This window comes from Macrotis lagotis, chromosome 1 (genome assembly GCF_037893015.1).
Source record: "Macrotis lagotis isolate mMagLag1 chromosome 1, bilby.v1.9.chrom.fasta, whole genome shotgun sequence".
Classification (NCBI taxonomy): domain Eukaryota; kingdom Metazoa; phylum Chordata; class Mammalia; order Peramelemorphia; family Peramelidae; genus Macrotis; species Macrotis lagotis.
Window position 1 is genome coordinate 744,365,151 of NC_133658.1, and position 20,915 is coordinate 744,386,065.

The 20,915-nt window shown below is 36.7% G+C and overlaps 1 protein-coding gene across 3 annotated transcripts in view; it reads left to right on the plus strand.

Moving 5' to 3' along the window:
• NCAPD3 (non-SMC condensin II complex subunit D3) overlaps positions 1 to 20,915 on the plus strand; it is a 97,475-nt gene that overhangs the window by 44,156 nt on the left and 32,404 nt on the right. For all 3 annotated transcript variants that reach the window (XM_074216276.1, XM_074216274.1, XM_074216275.1), the window contains exons 17-24: positions 1,484 to 1,675; positions 1,967 to 2,064; positions 2,155 to 2,270; positions 4,904 to 5,011; positions 6,147 to 6,258; positions 6,365 to 6,472; positions 10,858 to 11,096; positions 19,412 to 19,491. In XM_074216276.1, the coding sequence (XP_074072377.1) occupies positions 1,484 to 1,675; positions 1,967 to 2,064; positions 2,155 to 2,270; positions 4,904 to 5,011; positions 6,147 to 6,258; positions 6,365 to 6,472; positions 10,858 to 11,096; positions 19,412 to 19,491 (1,053 nt within the window). The remainder of the gene's footprint in view (positions 1 to 1,483; positions 1,676 to 1,966; positions 2,065 to 2,154; positions 2,271 to 4,903; positions 5,012 to 6,146; positions 6,259 to 6,364; positions 6,473 to 10,857; positions 11,097 to 19,411; positions 19,492 to 20,915) is intronic.

Below are 20,915 nucleotides of genomic sequence, written 5' to 3' on the forward strand. Positions count from 1 at the left end.
TAGGAGAAATTCAGAAAGCCAACATCAACAGTGATTCAAAGTTCGACATTGAGTATGCTGAGAGAAAAATAATGCATAGAAGGATTCTATGATGTTGATGAGGGCAACATATAGTAACTGAAGATGACTTCCAGTCTAGAGTCAAATCAGAAGAGACTGGGTAAATTATTCACTGGGACCCAGGGAAGAGCAGCAGCAGATGTCAAATTTTGGAAGATAAAGAAATGATAAGTAGAGAAGGGGAGTTCATAATTTGAGATCTCAGAAGAGAATTAGAACATCATCCATCTTTGTATTAGATGTCATTATGATGACATAATTTCAGATAATTTTTAATAACTTTCTTTTTCACAAGTATAATCTCTGTTTATAGGATTAGAATTCTAAAGTTGTAAATATTAATTTTGGACAAGTTAATAACTTTTGTGCTTCTGTTTTACCATCAAAGGGGATGAGGATAATGAGGATAGTACTTTTTAAGTGCATCTTTAAGCTTTGATTTGTTAATAACATAATATTATGATTGTTGTGACAGGGAAGAGACTATTGTGAGTTTTCTGTAGTAAAATGAAAATTTTATGAGATTTCTTTGGATAATTTTAAACAATAGCTTATTTTTGTAATGTTACCACTATAAATGTATGTACATATTTTATACTTATGTTGTGTATTGTTTATCTTATTATAGTTGCCTCTTTTCTGAATACTGTGATAATTTCAATTTTTTAAATGAGAAGAGTCATATTAATTGTATGTTTCTTATGTTACTTGCAGCCCCAAATAGCATTTAATGAAAACATGCATATTTATAGTTAGCACAATATATTCCTCTTCACTCAAATGTACAATATATTTGCCCTATGATTAATTTGACCTCATTTTACTTCCTCTCCCACCCCTCCACCCCCAAGTGCAATGGAAAAGAGCCAAAGAAGTAGTTTAAAAATGACTGACATAACATCAATACTTTGAGAATATATATCAATAGCACTTTCTTTTACTTAGTTTCATTTTTTTTAAAAAGGGGAGTAATTCCTTCATAGTAATTTTGGGCAAGATAAATTTGGCCAAACTTAAATACTAGGATATTCTTCCCTACTAGTGCCTCCAAAATTGAACAATTTTAATGTTTTCTGTGATCCTAAGTCTTCTAGAGCTGGGCTTAGGTGATCTGTGTTTGTAACAGAAATTCTTTTTTGTAGCATAGGTAGGAAAACTATGTAGTAGCTGATGAAACTATGTGGTAGATTTTTGTGTTTTTTGTGTGGATATGGTGGGGGTGTAGAGTGAGGTGGTGGGATGGGGGTGGTGGTTTTGTTTTCTTTTGTTTTTCTTTAGAGGTAAAAACTGCTGTAACTAGATTTTGTGTGAATAAATAGTTTGCTCCTGGAATCTAATCCAGCTGGAGATATCCTTTAACTCATAGTCTGAGCCTATGTGGGGTATTTATAAATTTAATAATTCTTTTTCTTCTTATTATTAGCCGTTACTTAAACAAGGCTTTTCACATGTGGTCTAAGAAAGATAAATTCTCATCTACTTTTATAAATAATGTGATATCCCATACTGAAACGGAACACTCAGCACCAGCTTGGATGTTGCTCTCAAAGGTTGCTTGTTCATCACCTAAACTGGATTACACCAAAATAATTGAATCCTGGGAGAGAATCAATGGGTGTGTATGCTCCTAATATAGTTATAGAGTGGTGTGGAAAACAAAGCCAAGCCAATATCTTCCTCCTGTACAGGGAGTTTGCTTTTTCATAGATAATTAAGATTCAAAACAGTTTATTTTAAATTCCATTATGAAAATACTTTAAAACACCATTTCCTAGTTTATTAATTCCTTTAGAATTTCCCACAATATTACTTCTAGTACCAATAATGACAAAGGAAATGATATTTTTGTTCTCAGCAGTACCCTGTTTAGTTTCAAATACACTGTTTCTCTTTTACTGTCCTCTAGGCAACAGAATACCAGTGCTGACATTACAGGACATATTCTGTGTGTGATTGGACATATTGCCAAGCACCTACCTAGGAGTACCCAGGAAGAACTAACTGGTCAGTATATATTGAAAAAAAGGTTTTTACTTTTCAATTTAGTTGTATTTTTCCAAACTGAAATTTCAAGTTGTTTGATTTCCTTTTCAGATGTTATCAAATGTAAGCTAACGGAGTTTCAATGGCCTCCAGAAGTGATTAGTTCAGCTGTTGATGTTCTACAAAAACTCTGTCATGCATTTGTAGAGACAACTGAGGAGGAACAGGTAAGGTGATGATTGACCCTCCACTTAATTAAATTAGTGTTTCCTGTTTGACTAATGCATAATTTTTCTATTTCTATATATTTCTTAGGACATGCCAGTGCTTCCAAAACATCTCTCTTTCCCCTCCAATTTTGCCCCCTTTTTTTCTGAACGTCCTGGTTTCTGTTGAGGTTACTAATGTCTTATCAGTCACTTCCAACTTTGGTGACTCTTCCTTCACCCTCATTCTACATAACTACTCAGTTGCCAGATCTTATCATTTCTACTGCCACAACATCTCTCTCATCTAACCTCTTCTTTCTACTCACATGGTCCCCACTCTAGTCTAAGCCCCTATCATATCTCTCCTGGGTTATTGAACAATCCTCCTAATTGGTCTTCTAACCTCAATTTTCTTCTCTTTCTAATTCATCTTTCTAACAGATTTTAAAGTCTGATTATGTGATTTCCCCAATCAATAAAATTCCTAATACTAATAACTTCATCAAATTTAAACGTTTCTGTTTGACGTTTCAAATCCTTCCCAATTTAAGCTTAAGCTGCTTTATCAGTCTTCTTAGTCTGATCAAACTGGTGTGTAAACATTCTTCTCATGTGACATTCCATTTCTTGACCCTATGCTTTCCCATTGGCCACCTAATATATTTGGAAGGAACACTCTTCACTTCTGCCTCTTAGAGTTCCTTATTTCTCTCATAATGAAGCTCAGACTCCATATGAAACCTCTACTGATTCTACATGCTCCTTCCCCCAGCTGCTTGTGCCTCTCCTCCCAAAATCACCTTATATTCATTTTGTAAATAGGTTGTACATACATATCTACACTCCATCTCCCCTAATAGGCTACAAGCTCTCTGAGAACAAGGATTGTTTTTGTCTTTGTACCCCAATATCTAGCTAGAGCTCAGTGTCTGGTACATAGTAGGCATTTACTAAATGTCCTTGAAAGCTCTGAGGTTCTGTCTCTTGCTTTTCCTCTGTCTTCCTCTGTCTTTCAGTGGATGGAATCATTAACAGTGCCAATTCTTTTTACATTCTTTCTCACCTATCATATTCCCAGAAGACTCTGTGCTAGGCAGTATGAGAGATGCAAAGATGAATTGGAGGCCGTCCTTTCATAGTATTTATAAATAATCCTTTCCCATTTTTAACCTTTTTGTTCCCTCTGCTATATCAAACAAAGATAATATTATTTAAAATATTGTTAACATTATTTTAAATAATATTTGTATAGCATTGTCAGCTTTTTAAGGCAATTTTCTAAAAACAATCTCTTGAGGTAAATAAATAGTACAATCAATAAATAGTACAATCTAAAGAGATGGTTAGTATATTTTAGGTCACATTGTACTTTTAAGATCTCTTTGATTGCTCTGAACTGTGCATGTTCTCATTGCCTTTCTTTGGAAGCTTGAATTCATACCTTCCCTATTTCCTCATTAATGGTTTATTTAGACTTTATTCTTGAACTTTACTTTTTACCTAGAAGGCAACATGGTATAGGGGAAAGAACACTGATGCTGGAGTTGAAAGACTTGGGTTATTATGGGGGACCTTGGGCAGGTCACTTATTCCCCTTTGGCTTTAGTTTCCTCATCTAAAGCAAAGAAGTTGGACTCAATGGTCTTGCTTTCAGGTCCCTTTCATCTCAAGATCTATGATTTTCTCACCATGTCTGTCCTTTGGGGGAAAAAAGCATTTAAGATATCTGGGGCAAATATTATGAGGAACAAGGTAGATTGGGATGAAAACTAAAAACCTAGTGAAAGCAAATGAGTGAGGTCTAGCACAAAGTTCCGTTAATATAGCTTTCTATAGGACAGTTGGAAGAAATAGCTTACCACAGAAGAATGAAAATGACCTAGTGAATTATGTAAGTCTGAAATGAACAGGTGAGATGGTATGCTTGTCAAATTATCAAAAAGGCTGAGAGAAATAACTAAGATAGTGGATGGCAGAATGGGATCTAAAGATTTCAGTTTGTTAGAGCAAGAGGCTAAATCTACTAGGGTGGAATTTAATATGGATAAATGTGAAGACCTAAATATGAGTTGAAGAAAATCAATTTTACAAATATAACAGGGAAGAGGGGTATCTTGTTAACCATGCTACTTCCCCTTAAAATTTGTAATGGTCAGAGAAATGGATTAAACATTTGTCTTCAGCAAGTAAACGGCAAAGAAGCAACTCTGTTCTTTTCTTTTTAATGGCATTATTCTAATTTATCTTCCTACATATATGTCTATTGATCTTGTACTTAAGTATGGAAGTCAAGAGGAGAGTAACTATTCAGATATAGACTATTCCTTATAAATGTCACTTAGCCAATTCTCATAACCACTATATCTTTATTCTTGGCAGATGTTTGAATGAGAAATTCTATAGTATGATATACATCAAAGAAAAGATGCAAAAGTATGCTGGTTGGGTTTGTTTTTTTAATCACTTTTGAAGACAGCAGAATTTATTGTTTCAAAATGGTTGTGTCTATTGCATAGATTAGGATATAAATTCTTTGAAGTTAGTGATTATTTTTCACTTTTATTTCTATATCCCATGTACCTGTAACTTTGTCTTGTACATAGTAGGTATTTAATAAACCTTGAATCTATTCTACATTTACTTTGGCATAGGAATTACTGAACCAGGTGTGTGTTGATATCCTCTCCACATGTGAGAACTACATATCTAAAGTTGTTCTTAAAGAAGGTGGAACAGTAAATATAGAGGAAGACTTGTTGGTAAGCACTCACTCTTTCTTAATCTTCTTTTTCTTCTTTTTTAATGGCCTATTTAAAAAATTGTTTCTTTATTTAATAACACATTTTTGGGGAAATGAGAGGATTTTTCTAGCTTACTCAGTTAAAAAGACCTAACAATTCTAAAATAACTCTATGAGAAACATGATTACAACAAAGAAAATATTATATATTGGTTAAAAGCAAACACAGAAATAGTAAGAAAAGTAAATGATGAGTTGAGTTTTACTCTTCACTTACCTTTTGAATGAGAAAGTACCTTGTGAGGTATTTGAACTTCAGAATACAGAATCAGCAAGTAGTGCTGAATGTTTCCAAAGTAATGTCTAGAATAAAAATGAGGTGCTTTAGAATTCAAAACATCTGATCTCAGTGAGGCATGATGATACTTTTTTATACAATTTTCCTATACTTCCTGTTATGGAATGTGTTTTAGTGCACTGCAAAGGAAGTGAAATGCTGAGCTAGTTAACTTAATTATGGACTGTAAATCAAAAATTATTTTATGGTTACTCTAAATAGTAGAGATATTAGCATCTGAAACTATTCAATGAAGGAAATAATGAGTTAATTCTTGGTGCTTTTCAAAACTAGCTATTATTTTTAAAGATCAGTTAATTTTTCTAATCCATCTAAAAGTTAAGGAAAAAAGCTTCCTTATAGTCCCTTTTTCATTTGCCAGTCCAGCACTTGCTATTTTGAGTAATTGAAGATCATCATTATTTTTGAGAGAAGGATGTTAGTGCCTAAAGCATTATTATGTGTATATGTATCCAAAAGAATGAAAATGTGTAATGATCCACAGGCCTATATAGAACAGACTTGATTCTCAAGAGTTTCTCCAGTGACATTGAGTTTTTAATTCCTCTTAAAGTATCTAAAACCTGACTTTTCTAACTAGTTTTGTATTTTGTAAAAAAAAATCTCAAATAGTTTAACGTTTCAGGATACAAAGGAGGAAAATGTTATTAGTTAACAGTAATCTATTTGCATAATTCTGGTTTTTTTGGTTTATTTTATCTGAAGTAGTTGCCACTGACTTTATCCTTGAAAAATGATACATTAACTATGAAATTAATTCTTTTCATCTTTGTCTACAAAACTACTTCTCTCTTAGGTGAGACATATCTTTACTTTAGGAGAGGTGGCCCAGCTGTGTCCAACCAAAGTGGGGAAACGAGTCTTCCTTCTGATTCAGTCTATTCTGGTTTCTGTTGATGAGGACCAATGTAAGGCACACGAACTTAAGTTACTTCAACATACTGCAACACTGCCAAAAGGCAATATTAACAAAAAGAATATATGCCAATCTCTCCTTTTCCCCTTCTTCCTCAGTGCCTTCATCTCAAGATAATTATAATCTTCCAGCTTCTCAACCACTGTCCCAGTTCAGAGGCTCTGTCATGCCTCCACTGATAAGAGCCCACACTGTCATTACCCTAGGTAAGAAGAGTAGAACAATAGCATGGAAAATGGAGTCTTCATTTTTTGCTTTTTACTAGTTCCATAAAGAAAGATGATTGTGGTACAGTGAGATAGGCTCCTTAGTTTATATTTGCTGTGCAGCACTTGGAGTGTTTAGAAATAATGTCTAATAGCAAATTTGCATGCATGGCAAAATGGAGGGAGGTGACCTGTTGATAACACTTTGACCTCTAATATGTGAGACTCTTAGACTTAGAAAAATTCTTGTGTGAAATTAAAGAAGAGGGGTCCAGGAACATGCATATGTATTACAATTCTGTATAGATGTATGTGTTTGTGTTTCTAAAACCTCCTTGACAAGAAGATAGCATTTGGAAAAAGGAGGTTTTAAGTTTTGAACATTTCTCTGTGAACTATGGCTGTTAGTAAAGCCTTTAAATTCCCTCTTAGAAATTAAAATTTGGGGGCAGCTAGTTGGTGCAGTAGATAGAGTACTAGCCCTGTAATTAGGAGGACCTGAGTTCAAATGTGACCTCAGACATTTAATAATTGCCTAACTGTGTGACCTTGGACCAGTCACTTAACCCCATTGCCTTAAATAAAAATAGCACTTAAAAAATTAAAATTTTGCTTTTTTTAAGGTGATTTTTAAAAAAAATGTCTGATAGATGTCCCTTATAACCATATACATAAGCTAAACTTGCCAAAAGGAGGGGATGGGGGGGGACAGACTAGGTGGCGCAGTGGATAGATATCTGGCCCTGGAGTCAGGAGTACCTAGGTTCAAATTGGGCCTCAGACACTTAATAATTACCTGTGTGGCCTTGAGCAAGCCACTTAATCCCATTGCCTTGCAAAAAAAAGGGGGGCATGGGAGGCCACTGTGGTAGACCAGGCACTGTGCAAGGTGCTTATTACAAATATGTCATCTGAGCCTTTCAAAAACCCTGTAAAGCAGGTGCTATTATTATCCCCATTTTATAGTTGAGGAAACTGAGGCAAACAAGTGAAGTGACTTGTCCAGCGTAAGATAGCTAGTAACTGAGACTGAATTTGAATATCAGTCTTCCTGACTCCAGACCTAGCACTCTGTCCACTGTTCCATCAACTATCTAAAATAGCAAAAAATGTCTAGGCCTGAAAAACTTAAAATAGCTTGCCCTCCGTTTAGGAAGAATAAAAATGATAAAAATTAATGACATCATTATTCTTTTATACTTGCTCAGTCCCAGTTCAATTCAGTTAATATTTATTGAGATCCCATAGAATTGCATTATGTAGTAGATAAAGCATTAGTCTGGGAGTCAGAAACGTGCATTCTCATCATTGCCATTCTCATCATCATGAGATTATGAAGTTATGTACATAGGAATATAGCTATATTAAAGAAAGCTTGGGGAGGTAGTGGGGAGTAGTAGAAAAAGTCACTGAATTAAATTTGAGGAGTTAAAGTTCCTAATCCCATTCCTGTGAATAACTATCTCTGTGACTAACACTTCACTTTGTCTATGGAAGAAGGAATTAGAACATGCTAGTGTAATGTCAGACTCAAACGGAAAGAGAGTCCTTAGTAAATAAAGATTCCTTTGGGACTCATCTTTACCTATGTTTTATTATCTTTATTTGTTTAAATATTGTTAATTTTGTTAAATATTTCTTAGTAACATTTCAACCTGATTTGGGCTGCACTTGGGAATGTTGCAGGCTACATACAACCCGGAGGACCCATGTTTGAAGCTCTTGAGCTAAATGATCTCAAAAGTTCCTTTTTGAGAAGTATGATAAAGGTGCAAAGCTAGAGATACACACATATGAGGAGGGGCAAGTAAGCTTTCAAGGTCTAGAACTCAGTGTCTATGAAGAAGATAGATGTGTAATAAGCCTGAAAAGGGGGGTTGAGGTCAATTTTAAGGTGTGTACACACACACACACACACACACACACACACACACACACACACACACACACAAAATATTGCAATTTTAGATCAGTAAAGATTCATGGGCCGTGGAGTGACATGATCAGACCTTTGCTTTAGGAAAACCAATTTGAGGACTGTATGAGGGATGGATCCTAGAAAGTAGAGAAAAATGAAAAGGCCATTGTTATAGTCCGATGTGTCAGCCATATTAGTGGAGATAAGAGGATGGATGGGAAGGTATGATTGACAGCATTCCCTACTCATTGTAGGGAGAGGTAAGAATCATTGATGACTTTGAGGTTATAGACCTAAATGAAATAAATGATAAGGGAGAGTTTAAGGAGAAAGATGAGTTCATTTTGGATTTGTGAGATGCTTATGAGATATTCAATAGTTAACCAATAAGTAATTGGTGAGGTAGACCTGATACTCAGAGTGGGGGGGGGGGGGGGGGGGAGCGAGAGAGCGAGCGAGAGAGAGAGACTGAGAGACTAATGTAAATTTGAAATATCTATAGAGATATTAGTTGAACCCATCATTTATCCATCGATATCATCAAGAATTTAGAAAAGCAAAGATTGAGTTCTGAAAGATACTCACATATAGAGTGTAGTGCATAAAATGATCCAGTAGAGGAGACTGAGAAAGATAAGGTAGGTAGTTGGAGACCCCAGAGAGAGCTGTTTCATGAAAATCTAGGGTAGAGAGAGTATTCAGGAGGAAGGGGCAGTCAGCAATTTCATATACTGCAGAGAAGTTAAGAATAAGGCTAGTAGTAATTAAGAAATTATTTGTAATTTTGAAGAGAATTTCAGAACAATTTTGACTAATAAATGAGAGGAAGTGAATGTAGACAGCTTTTTCTAGGAGTTTGGCTGTGAAAGAGGGGAGAGATAGAGGACAATAGCTTGAACCCATGGTGTCAAGTGAAGGGCTTTTTCATTATTGTTATTTATTTTTTAAATGGGGAATCTTGGGCATGATTTGCTTCAGGGAAGGAGAAAGTAGAGAAGTAGAAATTGAAAATTAGGGAGGTAGAATTGTGGTGGTAATGATTCTAGAGGCAATATGCCAAATGAGAATATGGGAGTTTATGAAAACAAGGGCATAGTTAGAGGGGTCAGATGTAGACAAGAGACTGGAATAAAAGACTAGTGGGTGGGGAGAGCGAAAAATAAAGGGTGATTAGGGGACTTTTAGATGTAGAACATGAAATAAAAAGAAACTTATATTAATTGACCTCTATTTTTTCAGGTAAAGGCAAAGTCTTCTGAGGGAGACTTCAAAAGATAAGGGGAACTGGATAGGGTAGAATACAAGGTTTGGCTTGCTGCAGTTAGTTCCCAGTTGAGATTAGATAAATAAAAATTCATAGTGGACTTACTCTAGCAGCACATGAATAAGAAAAGAAAAGACAGGTGACTAATACATTTCAAGAGGTTAATATTGTATCTAAGAGCTAAAGCTTACATATTTCAGTGGCTTGAGAACTCACTTATAAACATCACTTAAAATCTATATTTTATAATTAAAATTAGTGTTGGAAAAATGTACTGTTCACAAAAGGTATTTGTAATATTTAGTGGAGTAAAACATCTTCCTTTTGGAAAATTAAAAGATTACATGTCAAAAATCTTGTGAACGCAAAAAAAAAAAGAAAAAAGATAAGTGGTGCTGGGTAGGGATGGGGTTGCACAATTAGGAGATGGAGTTTGTTAAGGCAGAAGAAGAAAATGAAAACTAATGTAGGTAATTAGGGCAAAGAGGAAATAAATAACAAGCACCAAGAAAATTTAATTCTTGCATTTCTGATTACAAGTTCAAGGCTTCATCTCTTTAAGTTTTGTTGCTTCCTCTCAGGTATTTGTTATTTGTAAGACTGACCCTTTGCCTAATAGACAAAGGAAGATTGTTTCATTGGGCCTTGACTGTCCATGGAATGCTTCTCATAAAAGTCTAATTTACTTTCTTTTAAGATACTTTGTCTTGGGGCGGCTAGGTGGTACAGTGGATAGAGCACCGGCCCTGGAGTCAGGAGTACCTGAGTTCAAATCTGACCTCAGACACTTAATAATTACTTAGCTATGTGGCCTTGGGCAAGTCACTTAATCCCATTGCCTAGCAAAAACTTAAAAAAAAAGATACTTTGTCTTATTCTGTTTTTAGTGATGTGAAATTATGCTTTAGCTTGTTTTATTAGATTTGTTTTGGTTTGTTGTATTGTTTTATAATTTAAAATTTTTTTTAGGTGAGACAATCATACCTTCCCTATTTGTGGGTTAAGTGACTTGCTCAGCTAATAAGTATCAGATATCTGAATCCCAATTTGAACTCTGACTCCAAGGCTGGTCCTCTATTCACTGTGCCATCTTGCTACCCCTATATTGACTTATAATAAATGAAAACTTATAGATGATACGCCTCAGGAGATTTAGGCATAAAATAGAACATGTAACTAATGATCAATTCTCTCTTATTATAGGCAAATTGTGTTTACAGCATGAAGATCTTGCAAAGAAGTGCATTGCAGCCCTGGTGCGTGAGTTGGAAGTGTGTGAAGAAGTGGCCGTCCGTAACAATGTGATTATTGTTCTGTGTGATCTGTGTATTCGCTACACAGTCATGGTGGACAGATACATTCCCAATATATCTGTTTGTCTGAAGGACTCAGATCCTTTCATCCGAAAGCAGACTCTTATTTTGCTGACCAATCTCTTACAGGTATGTAGAGTTTATGCAGATAAAGCCTCACAAATTTTCCTATTGCAAAGCCTAGTGTTAGGCACCAGATATACATCTGTGAAAAGCCAGAGTTTACTTTCAAGGAACTTATGGTCTTAATAAAGAATTAGGAAATGTATATAAATAAAAGTAATACAAGATAGAATTCAATAAAGGCCAGGAAAGTTCCAAACAGTGCTATTAGACATTTTGGAGTGATCCCTCACCTGGGAATGTGTAGAAATGTGAGGGTTGTAGTAGGTAGAGAAAAATGGCGAGTGTCTTCTAGTCATGAAAGATGACTTCTACACATGCTAACAAGATGATAAAATAAGAGGTATTTTGTCTCCTTGAAAAGAGTATAGTAAATTACTTGAGAGCAGGAACTGTTTCAGTTTTGTCTTAGAATCTCCAGAGCTTAGAATAGTGCGTGTTACAGAGTAAGTGATAGAAGCCAAGAGATGGTTAATTTTTCAAAAGCTGCAGAAAACTCTAAAACTCTTTAAGTCTTAGGAAAAGGTACTCAGATTTGGTGGTTTGGGTTCTTCAATTTCCTTTCAGATATTAAGTATACATCTTAAACACAACATGTCAAAACTGAACCGTTATCTTTTTTCACCCAACCTTTACCCCCTTTTCTCCCCTATTGCTGTCAAGGTCAGTACTAGCCTCCTAGTCCCCCAATCTAATAATTTAGTTATCATCCTCAATTTCTCATTAACTCTCACCCTTCATATCCATTTTCCTTCTAAGGTCTTTCAATTTAACTTTTCGTTATCTTTCAAATATGCCCCCCTTCTTTTCTTTCATACTACTACCACACTGGTACAGGCCCCTGTCACCTCACATTTGTACTTATGCAGTAGCCTACTGGTGAGTTTGTCTGCCACAAATTCTCTTTCTACTTCAATCTATCCTCCACTCATTTATCAAAATGATTTTCCTAAAGTGCAGGTATGATCATGTCACTATCCCACCCCCCCACCAACTATGTAAAGTCCTGTGGTTCCCTGTCACCTCAAGTATCAAATTAAAAATCCTGTTTGACATTCAAAGTCCTTTATAACCTATTACTGTGTCGTCCCTCCTACTTCCTTCCAGCTTCTTACACCTTATTCTTCACTATAACCTTTTCAATACTGTGACACTGGCTGCTGTGTTACCATTTCACAAACAAAATAATTCATACCTTGGTTTCATAAATTTTCATTGGTTGTTCCTTGTCTGGGAATGCTTTCCCTTCTCACTTCTGCCTACTTACTTCTCTGACTTTCTTCAAGTCCCAACTAAAATCCCATCTTCCATAGGAAGTTTTTTCCAACTCCTCCTAATCTAGTAACATTCTTCTGTTAATTTCTTATTTATCTGTATATAGTTTTTTTTTACATATATTTGATTTCTCATTAGATTGTTGCTCCATGATGGTCAGAGACTGTTTCTTGCCTCTTTTTATATCCCTAACACCTAGCACAGTACCTACATATAGTAGGTACTTAATAAATGCTTGTTGATAATTTGGAGAGTTCTGGTGTCTTTGGAGAAAGCAGTTTTAGGAAAGTAGTGAAGTAGAAGAAGACCAAAATTGTGTGTGAATGTGGAGGGGGTGGGGTGAGTGAGGACTGAATGGTTGATGAAATGAAGTCAATGAGTATAGATTCCTTTAAAAGAAATTTAATTGTGAAAGGGAGGAGGGACCAGGGGAATGATTCTCTTCCATCTCCTATTAGATATTAAACCCTCCTTGATATAAAAATAATTAAGCAAATAATATCAAATAAAGTGACCCCATCTATTTGATTATTTTATACACACACACACACACACACACACACACACACACATATTTATGTCATTAAGAGTTTAGTAATCTCTTGGGTAGTGCTTGACAGCAATGGGGGGAAAGGGGGTCAAGGTTGGGTGAAAAAGATAATGGTTCAGTTTTGTACATATTATGTTTAAGTTGTATACTAATGTCTGAAAGGAAGTTGAAGAGCCCAAACAACCAAATCCTAGTACCTTTTCCTAAGACTTAAAAGAGTTTTAGAGTTTTCTGCAGCTTTTGAAAAATTAACCATCTCTTGACTTCTATCACTTGCTCTGTAACATGCACTTATCTGCTCTCCTGGATCATTTTGAATTTTCTCTTGCTCAGAACGGGTCAGAGTTGAAGCCAAGATGTCAGAATAGAGGGAGTCTTCAAGCCAAACTCCCAAATATTCCCCTCCAAACAAATAATCTGTCAAATTGAATTCTAGAGTAGCTTAGCCAACAAAAGATAGGGGCGAGATATTTTTCCAGGCCAGGAAGATCAGTAGGTGAGATTTGTGTACTGGGAGAGGTTGGGAAGTAGGGGACACTAGAGCCCACATGGCAGCACCCCCAGGTATAGGCTTTGGAGTCAGTAGCAATGGCAGCAGCAGAAGTTTGGAGAGCTGTCACTGCCCAGAGATGGTAAGGGAATTGGACAACTGGTTGAAAAGAGAACTGGGTGTGGAACCAAATGACATTTGGCAATTCCGTTGTCCACGACCAGTTCCAGGGTGGAGAGTGTTTGTGGTTGCAAAGGAACAAGAACCACAAACCTCAACCTGGTTACGTACCAGAATGCAGACCAGGAGAACAGTGACCACACATCTTCCTAGATCACATCACCTTGGAAGAATTAAAAACCCTTCCCGCTCCCCTCCCCATATACCATCCCAGGACTAACTGTGAAAATAAAAACTGAAGCTTGGTACAGTGCTGTATGTCCCCTCTCTTCACTCCTCTATTCCTTAGGTGAACAAAGCTCAATTAAATATAAAGTCAAGAAATTGCAGAGATGAGCAAACAACAGCAATCAAAAAAGACCCTAATTCAGTCTTAACACACAAAAGGAATCTACACTTTTGCATGTTTGACAAATGGACATCTAACCTCTGCTTGAAGATCTCCAAGGCTAACCACTTCTCAAGGCAGCCCATCCCTCTAATGATGAGCAAGTATTCCCTGACATCCAGCTTACATTTGCCTCTTAGCAGTTTCCACCTATTGGTCTGCCCTCTTGAAACCAGACAGAACAAGTCTAATCAATCCTTTCCATGTCAATTTTTGAAATATTTGAACACAGGGGACAGCTAGGTGGTGCAATGGATAGAGCACTGGCTCTGGAGTCAGGAGGACCTGAGTTCAAATTTGGCCTCACACACTTCATAATTATCCAGCTGTGTGACCTTCAGCAAGTCACTTAACCCCATTATTTTGCAAAAACTAAAAAAAAAGTGATGAGGATTGGGAGGTAGAAAAAAAGAAATTTACATGAAGTATTTGAGCACAGCTAATCATGTTTCCTCTGAGCTTTCTTTTCACCCTTATAAACACACCCAGTTTTTTTCAGTTATTCTCACACATCATAAACTGTGATTTTTGCCATCCTGATTGCTTTCTTCTGCACACTTTCCAACTTATTGCTGTCTTATTTAATCAAGCAAATTATTAAAGATGAGGTCTGAAGAGGTCAGAGTACAGTGGGATATCACTTCCCTGTTCCTGGAAACTGTTTCTCTTAATGTTGCCCAAGATCATGTTGTCTTTTTTGATTGCCACATCAGAATGCTGACATATTGAGGTATCAGTTCATGAAGAGCCATGTATCTTATCAGGAACAGTTGCTTTCTATCTTTACCTCTGTCATCTTGTGAAATTGATTTTTTTAATTCCCAAGAGCAAGACTTATATTAGTCCCTATTGAATTGATCTTATTAGATTCCTCAGTGTTTTAGCTTATCAAGATCCTTTTGGATCCTGATCCTGTCAGTTGGTGTGTTAGCTTATGGTTCTCAGCTTTGTGTATTTTGCAGATTTATGAGCCTATTATGATTTGATTGAGGAGATGAGATAAGGAGAGACAAATTGTCATCATAGATGACTTCCAGTTATGTGGGCGAAATCAACTGAGACTAAGGTTGGTGGATGTAGATTTGACCAGGGTTATATAATTAGTAAGTGTCTGAGGTCAGATGTGAACTTATATTTTCTTGACTCCAGAACAGCCACTGAGCCAACTAATTGCCTTCCTGTCATCATCAAAATCATTGTCAATCATAATTTTTAAAATAACTTTCTTTTTTTAAAAAATTAATTGTTTTCATATTACTGCAATAATCTTGTTGTGAAAGTAAATATAAACCCCTTCTCCCCCAAAAGCTAGAGAAACCTCAAGAGAAATGAAGTGAGAATGAAAAAAAGTGTATTTCAGTCTTGTTCAGATACCATTGACTCTGTCTCTGGGATGGGTTGCATTCTTTATCATAAGTCCATCAGAGAAGCTATTTCAGTATTTTTTCCCCACAGTTGCTATTGTTAACTCTTATTCCCCTCCATTCTATTTCTCCCCACTCCTATTTATTCTATTCTCTCTCCCCTTTCACCCTCTCCCTCCTCAGAAGTGTGTTACATCTGACTACCCTCTCCCACAATCTTCCCTCTTTTCTATCACCTATACCCCCCTCCCTCCCCGCCCTCTCATCTCTTTCCTTTTTCCTCTAGGGTAAGATAGATTTCTGTATCCTATACAGTCTGTGTGTATTATTCTGTATCCTATGAGTCTGTGTGTATTATTTCCTCCCTGAGCCATTTCTAGTGAGAATGAAGGCTCACTCATTCCTCCTCACCTTGCCCCCTTCCATTGCAAAAGCTTTTTCTTGACTCTTTTATGTGAAATATCTTAGCCCATGCTACCTCTCCTTTCCTTTCTCCCAGTACATTCCTTTTTTTCACCCATTGACTCCCTCTTTATAATATATTATAACATTATATTTAGCTTCCTGTGCCATGTCTATATATGCTCCTAACTGCTCTTATAAATGAGAAAGTTCATAGGAGTTATCAATATCTTTTTCCCCGTACAGGAACACACCCAGTTCAATATCATTAAATCCTTCATAAATCCTTCATCTGCCCTCTCTATGCATCACCTGACTCCTGTACTTGAAGATCAAACTTTCTATTCAGCTCTGGTCATTTCAACAGGAAAGTCTGAAAGGCCATCTTTTCTCCTGAAAGAGGATGTTCAGTTTTTCTGGGTAGTTGGATTCTCAGTTGTAATCTAAGCTCCTTTGCCTTCTGAAATGTCATATTCCAAACCCTACAAGCCCTTAATGAGAAGCTGCAGATCCTGTATAATCCTGACTGTAGTGCCATGTTAATTGAATTATTTATTTCTGGCTGTTTCTAATATTTTCTTTTTTGACTTGGGAATTCTGAATTTGGCTATGATATTCCTGGGAGTTTTTTTTGGGGGGGGGGGCTTTTTCAGGTGATGATTTGTAAATTCCTTCATTTTCTTGAAAAATGAAGCCTAGGTTTTTTTCCTGGTCATGACTTTTAGGTAGCCCAATAATTTTTTGAATTATCTCTCCTAGATCTGTTTTCTAGGTCAATTGTTTTTCCATTGAGATATTTCACACTTTTTCTAGTTTTTCATTCTTTTGGCTTTGTTTTATGAATTCTTGATTTAGCTTCCTTTAACTCTATTTTACATTTGAATTTATTTTACATTTTTCCATTGAGATATTTTACATTTTTTCTAGTTTTTTATTCTTTTGGTTTTGTTTTATGAATTCTTGATTTAGCTTCCTTTAACTCTATTTTACATTTGAATTACCTAAATGTAAATTACATTTACATTTTCTTCAGCGATCTCTTTTTTTCCAACTGGCCAATTCTGCTTTTTAAGGCATTTTTCAAAAACCCTATTGGTCTTTTGGACTGCTTTTTCCATTTGACCTAAACTGGTTTTTAACATGTTATTTTCTTCAGTGATTTTTGGTATCTCCTTCACCAAGCTGCTGACTTGGTTTTCATGATTTTCCTGCATGGCTCTCATTTCTCTTCCCAATTTTTCCTCTATCTCCCTTACTTGCTTTTTAAAGTCGTTTTTGAGCTCTTCCATAGCCTGAGACCAAATCCTATTTTTCTTTTTTTGGAGGCTTTGGATTCAGAAGCTTTGACTTTGTCATATTCTGAATATATATTTTTGATCCTCAATGGGACCAAAGTAATTTTCTTTGTCAGATTATTTTTTCTGTTGTTTGCTCATTTCCTTAGGCTATGACTTGATTAACTATACTTCCAAAGCTTGGGGGGGGGGGGGTTGGTACATCCCCCAGGGACCTTAATTCCTCCAGTGTCTTCTGAAATACTGTCATGACCTGTGCTCTGGTCTGTGAATGACCACAGGCCCTCCCCTATGCCCTGGAGCTGTGGGGGGGGGGGGTCACTGCTCTCCTATGTTAGGAAGAGGGGCCCAGAGTGGGCCCTGGATCTGAAAATGTACAGTGCAGCAGATTCCTGCCCCAGGAGTAACAGGGAGAGCTCTGCAGTCTGTCCCCATCCCCTTACTGTCTACAGGCTGAGTGCTCTGGAAGCAGCTACTGGTTGTCTCTCCAAGTTCCCAGGGCAGAGCTTCCCTGAGGCCAGCACTAGCCTGAGCTCCCTGATTACTTTGGTGTAGCAGAGTTCTCCTGTAGACCCTCCAAGCTTTCCCCAGCGATCCCTGGGTCAAGAGGTCTGAAAAGCACTGCCACGGACCCAGGTGCCCCAGGCTGTTTCTGGAAGATTAGAACTGGTTTGCTCTGGTGCAGCTGTCATCTGGGCTGCACTGGGGCTCTTTGCAACCTGGCCCTGGTGGAATAGACCTTTCTGGTGGATCTACCAAGTTTTCTTGGACTGGAAAATTGTTGAACTCAGTTTATAATTTGGTTAGAGTCATAATTTTACGTCATTTGGAGATTTTGGGGGAAGAGCTTCTGGGAATTCCTGCCCTCCATCATCAATAATAAAAATGTCTCTAAGATTCTTTGTTTCTGGGGGCGGCTAGGTGGTGCAGTGGATAAAGCACCGGCCCTGGAGTCAGGAGTACCTGAGTTCAAATCTGGTCTCAGACGCTTAATAATTACCTAGCTGTGTGGCCTTGGGCAAGCCACTTGACCCCATTGCCTAGAAAAACCTAAAAAAAAATTCTTTGTTTCTTAGAAATCATGAAGGAGGTTAATGAATTGAGATGCCAGGGTGTTTATGAATATTGTCAGCAAGAATGATAGTGGGGTTGGACTGGAGAAAAAACTGTAAGATGGAAACTGAAGTCAATGAGGACATTGGGACAAATGAGCCTAGCAGCTGATAATTGATAGATCTAGATAGCATTAAACAAGGAACTCTTTACAAGTGTGTCCAGTTAGAGTTTATCAAGGGGTCAATGTTTGTAGTTGATTTCAGAAAAATCAGACTTACCTCCATTTCAGAGCACAGCTTTTTCATATTTTTGGTTGATTTATTTTTTGTAGCTTTGGATCTAAATATAATAGGACAATGTGAAGTTTATTTTTATGAGGAAAATATATCTAGACCCCTATGGTAGGGAGAAGAATTGCTGTTTTTAAAAGTAAGAATTTAATTTAGTTATATATTCTACTATATTGGGATTTATACTAATTTATACTAACCCTTTAACTGAAAGATAATTGGATATAGAACTGGAAATAACCTTAGAAATCACCTGGTTCCCACCCACTCACTGATTAAAGCCTCAGTGTGATGATGTAATTTGCACAAGGTTATGGTGGCAACTGGGTGTCACAGTAGATAGAGTGCCAGTCCTGAAGTTAGGAAGCTTTATCTTCCTGAATTCAAATGTGGCCTCAGACACTTAGTATCTATGTAACCCTGGGCAAGTCATATAACTGTTTGCTTCAGTTGATCTATAAAATGAGCTGGAGAAGGAAATGGCAAACCACTTTAGTATCTTTGCCAAGAAAACCCCAACTGGGGACATGAGGAGTTGGACATTACTGAACAACACCCATGTGTAAGTAGTACAGCAGAACCAAAGTTCTCTAATTACAAATTTGGTTTGCCATCTCCCCATTCTGCCTTCAAGATAAATCAACAAGCAGTCATTAAGAGCCTATACATGATGACTTATATCAGGCATGTATTTTGGGTTATTTTGCCAATACTAGTGATGGTTTTGAACTGATTTGTCTATACTATCAACAGTATGGTTTTTAAGATGGTTGATATAGATTGTATATGGCTGTAGAACAGAGCAAAGCAAGTGAATTTGTATTTGGCTTATTGGGTTTCTGAGTTCGTGATTTTTATATCTTTAGAACCAAAATTTAACCAATTGAACTAATAAGCTATAAAAAATTGAATATCTGATAAGAGCTGACTTTAAGTAAAGGAAAATTCCTTTTAAGTAACTAAGCAACTAATACATTTAAGATCTGTGTATTTAGCAAAGCTTGAAATATTCTGCTTTCTGTTCCCCCTAGGAAGAATTTGTGAAATGGAAAGGATCACTTTTTTTTAGATTTGTAAGTTCTCTGGTGGATCAACATCCAGAAATTTCCAGGTATGATATTTTTTTCCTAAAGCTTCGGTATATCAAATTACTATAGCTATTTATTATATTTTTTCTGCTTAGTTTAGCAATAAGCTTCAGAAATAAAATAAAATTATGGAAGTTGTGAAAACAGTGATGAACTTTGAACATCATTCAGATTATAAATGTAAACCACATTGAGCAGTACATAATTTTCTTAGCCTTAACTATGCTTTGTAACCCTACCTAAGGCTTCTGATAAGAACATGTGCCCTGGTTGAGTTAAAACTGTAGAGCAGTAGTCACATTATTTGATTTAGTTTTGTTGACCAGTAAGTCTTATCATTTAGGAGAGGTTCTTGAGCTTCAAAAACCATCAACTTTATTCTATAAAACCCCTATGTAACAAGAGGACTCCTAAGAACTAGAATGAAGTATTGTGAACAGCAGAGCCTATGAATGAAGGAGTGCATTTCCTAAGCAATACAGTGTGTAGGTCCCAGAGAGGCAAACAGCAGAGCCAAGGTAGCACCACTCTGAAGGAGAACCTTTATGTTTGAGGGAAACAACCCCTGATAGGAAATTTTGCTGCCAGCTAGATAGAGAGGTCTCAGAAGTCCTCAGGGAAAGGCTTAGTATTTATACAGGACCTATTATGTGTGGACATTGTGCTAAGAGTTTTTTTTTTTTTTTATAAAGAAACATGATCTCACAACTACCATTTGAGGCAGGCGCCATTATTATCCTCACTCTGTTGTTGTTTAGTCATTTTTCAGTTGTATTCTTAGGGACCCCATTTGGGGTTTTCTTGGCAAAGATCCTAGAGTAGTTTGCCATTTCCTTCTCCAGCTTATTTTATAGGTAAAGAAATGAAGGTAAGCAGAGTTAAGTGACTTGCCCAGGATCACATGGCTAGTAAATATTTGAGGCCAGGTCTGAGTCTTCCTCACCCTGTCCACTGTACCATGTAGCTTTCCATTTTACAGTTGAAGAAATTGAGATAAACAAAAATTAAGTCATTTGCCCGGGTCACAGAGCTAGTATGTTTCTCTGGCTCAATTTAAATTCAGGTCTTGCTGACCCTGGGCCTAGTGCTTTCTTCATTGAGTTATCAGCTTCCTCTCGAGTACAGCAGCAAGCAGATAGTAATAGATCTTTCTTTAAAACCATTCCAGGGGTAGCTAGGTGGTGTAGTGGATAAAGCACCGGCCTTGGAGTCAGGAATACCTGAGTTCAAATCCGGTCTCAGACACTTAATAATTACCCAGCTGTGTGGCCTTGGGCAAGCCACTTAACCCCATTTGCCTTGCAAAAAAAAACCTAAAAAAAACATTCCAGTGATAGATTCCCATCTGTTTCTGATTTTGAACCATTTGACAAGTCATCAGATGAGTCTTACCGGGGTGAGAGACACTTAGATAAGGGAGCTAGGAAAGAAAAGAAAACAAAACATG